The sequence below is a fragment of the Penaeus japonicus genome, unplaced genomic scaffold, assembly GCF_977035675.1.
Source record: "Penaeus japonicus unplaced genomic scaffold, GWHDUDI00000001_assembly GWHDUDI00000007, whole genome shotgun sequence".
Lineage (NCBI taxonomy): Eukaryota > Metazoa > Arthropoda > Malacostraca > Decapoda > Penaeidae > Penaeus > Penaeus japonicus.
Genome location: NW_028234409.1, coordinates 24,869,800 through 24,876,430, shown reverse-complemented (window position 1 = coordinate 24,876,430; position 6,631 = coordinate 24,869,800). Strand labels below are relative to the sequence as shown.

At 32.4% G+C, this 6,631-nt stretch overlaps 1 protein-coding gene across 3 annotated transcripts in view; it reads left to right on the top strand.

Annotated features, from left to right (window-relative positions):
* The window catches only part of prel (preli-like), a 7,978-nt gene extending 1,691 nt beyond the window's left edge, over positions 1-6,287 (top strand). For all 3 annotated transcript variants that reach the window (XM_043025761.2, XM_043025763.2, XM_086538581.1), the window contains exons 2-6: positions 723-830; positions 1,308-1,515; positions 1,669-1,788; positions 3,361-3,506; positions 3,719-6,287. In XM_043025761.2, the coding sequence (XP_042881695.1) occupies positions 742-830; positions 1,308-1,515; positions 1,669-1,788; positions 3,361-3,506; positions 3,719-3,818 (663 nt within the window). In that variant the 5' untranslated portion in view covers positions 723-741 and the 3' untranslated portion in view covers positions 3,819-6,287. The remainder of the gene's footprint in view (positions 1-722; positions 831-1,307; positions 1,516-1,668; positions 1,789-3,360; positions 3,507-3,718) is intronic.
* The last annotated feature ends 344 nt before the right edge of the window (positions 6,288-6,631 follow it).

Below are 6,631 nucleotides of genomic sequence, written 5' to 3'. Positions count from 1 at the left end.
GTATCAAGTAATTGCTTTGGCCTTCATGCTGTGACAGAGGCAAAGAAACCTATATATTCTGCAATGTAAAGCTTAGAGTGGTTCTTTATTTGACAGTATAACATAAAAGAGGTCCACAAGCTCAGTCTAACCAGAATGTGATGTGATGGAGGTTGTTGGCTTATTTTTTATGCTACATGATTCATATTTATATTTGTAAGAATATTAAAACCACTAATATTGAACATAAAATTTACTTTTTTACAAATATTTTCTTGGAATGCTAAATAATGTTATTGGCATTTATTAATTTCAGGATGTGATTATAAATCTTCTGCATGAATCAAAATATCATAAGATGTCAATTCCCTTGATATTAGAAAGCATCTTATATAGGTGAAAATATTTTTGTGGGATAATTATCAAGATTAGGATCTCTTGTAATGGTCACAAAATAACCTTAGGCTATTTGGTATAAAAATATAATCTGAAAAGTTGGACTGGAAATTGATTTCAAAATAGTTTTATTAAACAGCAGTATATATACTGTAAATGCGAATATCAATTTAATGAATGTAAAAATCAAGATGAGAAGGCATTTCTTTTTAATCTAAGCATTCATTTGTCTACTTTGCTTTGTGAGTTAACAATTTTGGAATACTAATTTGACATTTAATCTATTTCTAATCAAATATGCATGTACTATTAATTTTTAGTGTATTCATTTTTTTTCTCTCTTACAGCTAAAAGAATATTGGTACAATGAAATACTACGAGGGGTCAAGTACCTTGAAATTCCCTTGGGAGCAGGTCGCCCAGGGCCTGTGGCAGCGATATCCTAATCCAGAGAGGTAATGTATATTGCATCCTACAGTTAAATGAGAATAAGGGGTTTCGTACAGAGTATATGTATATAAATAAAAACAATATATATATGTATATATATATATATATATATATATATATATATATATATATATATATATATTTATTTATGTATATATAATAAGTAGAAATATAGATATAAATTATATCACTTATTTTTTAAAAATTTAAACTATTTAAGTAAAATAAATACTATTTATCTATATGAAAGGTCATTGATTTACTTAAAGTCTGTTGTAACTTGTGACAGTTGTGAACAGAAATAGTCAATTATAATTATAAAAGTAACTATCTAGGAATATTGTAGATGCTAAATGTCAAGTGTCTAATGGCATTTTATGTAAAACTTTTAGTCAGTATAGTTGATGTTTAGAATCTAGAGGCAGGTGTTCATTAGATTTTATTATTAGTTTAATTTTTGTATTGATTGTTTTTCCTTTCAGCTTACATGTACTATCTGAGGATACGGTAGCCAGAAAAGTAGTTGATAACAAACTCCATTCCAAACGTGTCCTCACCAAAACAAACCGCATGCCCAAATGGGGGGAACGTCTGATAAATACTCGGAATGTCAGTGTCATTGAAGAATCAATAGTGGATCCAGAAAAGAAAGAGATTTGTACTTATACCAGGAATGTTGGACTGACAAAGGTGAGTTGCTTTTGTAAGGTAGTCTTTTTTTAGCTTTTCCTAAAGAAAGGATTGCAAAAACACCCATGTATTTGGATATAATCAAATTGTTGCTGATAAACGCATTTTTTGGTTAATGACATTTTTACATTTTATTTTTTTCCATTTGAATAGGTGATGACCTGCATTGAAAAAGTAGTTTACAAACCTAGCCCAGAGAATTCACAGTGGACTGTTGCCGAAAGAAAAGCTTGGATTGACTCAAAAATATTTGGTTTAGGATATGCAATACAGGTATGTTCGAATGAATTTTTCTTTATTTTCACCATGTACCGTATTTTATTTTTTAATTGATATTTATCCCATTTGCTCTGGGCCGATTATTTGCCTGATGCTGCTCCCTCCGTGAAGATAATAATTGCATGCAGCCTCCAAGTGCTAAATCTCTTACGGCGCGATACCACGCTGCGCTTCTCAGAGTGCTCTACACCTGCCTGATTTTACGGGATGCTGAAAGGTGTTTTTTTTTGTGTGTGTGTGTGTGTGTGTGTGTGTGTGTGTGTGTGTGTGTGTGTGTGTGTGTGTGTGTGTGTGTGTGTGTGTGTGTGTGTGTGTGTGTGTGTGTGTGTGTGTGTGTGTGTGTGTGTGTGTGTGTGTGTGTGTGTGTGTGTGTGTGTGTGTGTGTGTGTGTGTGTGTGTGTGTGTGTGTCTGTCTGTACATACACCAATGTGTCTGCGTGTGTGTGCCAGTGTGTATTGTTTAGTGTAAGTGTCAGGCGTAAGTGTGTAAGTGATGAGCATGTAAGATTAAGCAGTAACTTAGAATGACTGGTTCATCTGGAAATGAGTCATCACAGATCCACTATTGATACAATTTGCAGCTGTAGCCATTGGAACTCCTACTGAATCCAGATCCAAGAAGCAGTTTTAACTTTGACCTATAAAAGGAATGTCATTACCCACGCCAGCCAATGTAATTTGAAACTGCTCGCTGATCAAAACCCTACTTTAAAGGAACTACTGTTGTGTTTCTTGGGATGTCTGATAAGCTCTCAGCTGTATTAGGAGATCCTTTAAATTAAAAATGAAAGTTTTCACAATATTGATATCATTTAGTGGTCCTGTGTTTGATCTGACAATCTGCCACCTTTGTATAGGCTTTCCAGAAACTCCAATTTGGTTTAGATTTGGTTTACATTCATAATTTTATTGTTTTCTGGGAAAGCCAGTAAGAGCAAAACTTTTACAATGTGCTTTTAGATCTTAGCTTGGAGAATTTGTGACAGGGTTGAGTGTCACAAAAATTACTCCCAAGTCTGACAAGTTTTTCCTTGGATCGGTTGCATCAGGTTGCAGTATTGCTTCATTTGTGATCAAAACATGAGTATCAACATTGCAAACTTTTATTGGATCTGGCCCCAGACTTGGACTGATATAGAATGTCAACTACACAAATACAGTTGATTCATACATATATATATATTTGATATATAATATATATATATATATATATATATATATATATATATATATATATATATATATATATATATATATATATATATATATATATAAAATATATAAAATATATAAAATATATAATATATATAATATATAATATATATAATATATATAATATATATAATATATATAATATATATAAATGCATATATGTATGTATGTATGTATGTATGTATATGTATATATGTACATAAATTACTGCTTAACTATTATTACTAATACTTCTGCTATACCCAATACTCCTTATGATAATGCAACAATACAATGACGGAATGAAATTTAAAGTATTTACTGTAATTCAAATAAGGATGAAGAAAGAAATGAAGAAACCTGACTTTTTTTCAGAAATTTGGATTGGAACGCTACAAGAAGAACATCCAGAAGACCAACTTGGGCTTCAGCTTCGCCTTGAACAGATTATTCCCTGTTATTGATACCCCAGCTGAAAACAGCCAGATCCACCACCTAACATTAGAGGAGAGAAAACAAAGGTATGTTATTTGCCTGTTGTCACTTTTCAAAGTTGGCTTTATTAGAAATTTGATTGATGCACACGATTTCTAAAATAAATGGTTGATAATTCTGCATTTTACAGGTGATTGATTGTTCTATATAACTTGGGCTTTGCTGAAATAGATTAATGTTTTCATGAGATGTGCTCTGTGGGTTAATGAAAGTGCCCTGACTTCTTTTTTGCCAACAGGTTGAAGGATGCTGCGAGGGAAACGGCAAAGAGGGCCAAGGAGTTAGCTCAGGAGAAGGCTGGGCCAATTTATGCTGCCTGTGAAGGTGTGCGGAGCTGAAAGTGAAAGTCTGTAGTCTGAATCATAATAAAAGAGCTATATATTTCATGGATTCCATCATGATTAAGAAGGTTGTTTTGGATAGGGAGCCAATGGTGCTACTACTTCATTATGTGATTTGGAATGTTAATGGTATTTGGTGATAGGAATGGCCTTGCATGAATGATTGTATTGGTTACATTGTGTTGCTATGATATCACTAAAGACCATCGGTAAAGATATAAAACTAGACATGGAAGATGTTGGCATATTTTAAATTATTTTAATTAGTATGTCATTTTTGAAAAAATCTTTGCTTCAAAGATTTGATATTCAATATAACTTCAATATAATTTCACTTCACTTTGACAGAAAGGTGTTGCCAAAAAAGTGAAATATAGTCCCTTTACAATGTAGAATGATCTCAGTAATGCTAAATCATCCTGTAATTTGTGTATATATAATTGTATATTGATCTAGTGAAAACAATGGGTATGGGGGGGGGGGAGATGTTATGATTTTTAAAATATTGGAGCAGATAAAGATGATTGAAATTTGATTTTGTAAATCATACCAAAGGGGAGAAGGAAATCTTGTTAGCATGACAGGGCTGATGGCAGTGTATACGTTGCAAGGAATTAAGTGTGTAGAAAAAAGTTTACAGATGACATGAAATGAAATGATTACCTCTGCGCAATGCATATCATAATGTCCAGGGGTACTGAGAAATCTACGTTATCATTCCCAGATGAACATCAAGTGAATCATGTAATGTACATGTATATATTCATATAGAATTTTCCACAAGTGTTGCTTTCATAGGTGTTCATTCCTTGGGATGGATCAAGCACTTGGATATTTGGTAATATTCCGTCCGGAGGAATGTGGGACTGCAATGCTTGTTTGTCCTCATTGGAAATATTCACTGATCATGAAGTGGTGAGAAATTACATACGCATTCATTCCATGCTTGTTACTCTCAGCTGTTGGTTTATTGTCATTCATGTTCAGAGGTTTTAAAAATGTTCTCACACTTTCATAGAATATGAATAGGTCCATATCACTTAGAGGAAGCTTTCACTTAAGAAGAAAAGTTGGTTTACCTTGGAAAGCCTTTTGCTGACACATGCATGCAGATCTGCTTACAGATCTACTTAGTGCTGCAAATCTACTAACAGTTAGAGGTAATGTTGACCTGTGAGTCAAGTCATATTCTGTTTCCTGTTCCATGTCAAGAGAATGTATATAGTCATAGCTAAATGTAAATAAAGATAAAAAATATGAGACTAAATGTATTCCTTATGCAAGAGATTTAATTAACGTGTTTTGATTATCTGTATTTCAGAATTACATAAGATTATCAAAATTCGTTAATTACATATATGTTGTGGAGTTATTAAGTCTCATTTATACCTTTATCTATGTGTCACAATGAGCTCTGTTCAGTGATAGCTAGTTTGACATTCTTTTTCCAAGGGGATTCAGACTGAAAGGTTTTGCATACAGAATGATGTAGGAGTCCTCCAGGCCTAGGGAAAGGACAGAATAAGCAATGCAGGCAATAGTCTTCTAAGGGTGGTGGGTGTGGAATACTTCTGCTTTTCACACACAATACATCATTCCACATGTTGATGTGAAGGAAGGGTGTATGGCAACATTATATTTGGGTTGTCTTTGTTGCGGGATGTACTTGACATTTTTTGTAGGAGAATTTGACATTGTCTAGTTCTTTCTTTTGTTTATAAAATTCAGTTTCTGTTGGATACTTAGTATTGTATTTTTATAATGTAAAGTTTGTGTTCTTGGTACTTTCTTCAGTCTAGTTTTGAGATATTTTTTTTATTAATCATAGAATAATACATTAATATTATAAAATCAAAATAAAAAGTTGTCCAGATAGGAAAGCAATATAACTTTCGCTATAGAGCTGTTAGGTTAGTTATATTAACCTCTGATAAGAACATGAAAATATTGATGAAAACATTTTTGTCGACACAACCGTAACACAACCCTTTACTGTAATTTTTATCTCTTGTCACACAGAATTGTACATTAATTGAATAAGCGATGCTTATCATATATTCCAGTTTGTGTCAAGAATGCGTTTTACTTCAATGCAATATAATGATTCATTCCAAGATATCCAGAAGACCAATATGTGTTTATTACAGATGAAGGATGTTGTGAATGCTCAATGATATTAATTTCATTATGATGGAAGTATAAAGTGTATTCCTATTTCCTTCCATTAAGCATATGAAATGTACACATCAGATTATGGTTCACATAATTTTCTGGTGAACGGATGTTGGTAATGTCAGTATTTTCTAAATGAAACATCAAAATAAACATGACAAGGGCAAAGATTTCCCTCACCAGAAGTATGATGAAAAAGATTTTTTTGTATTATACTTGTATCTGTACTGTATGCGGCAGCATATTTTTTTGTTACAATAATGGAAGATGTAGCCATAAAACATTGGAAAATGATAGTTATTTTTAATGCTTTATAGATTCCTTTAAAATATGTAGAAAGCAGATATGTAAAATTTAATATGCAGCTAATATTGAATGTTCCTAATGTGAGGATTTAGCATAGTAGTGCTGAATTCTATTACTAGATCAGTAGAAGTGAAGATTGCTGTGCAAAAGATAACCCCCTCAATGCTGTTCTATCTTCAAAATTTCTTTAAAGTTCTGTTATGAGTAGTGCAAATGCAAGAGAACAAGTTTATTATATAAAATGCTATTTATCTCAAAACTTCTATAAAGTTTTCCTAAACTCTCGTCTTCTAGCAATGCTTTAGCCTTGTATCTCTGTCTCTATAGACACA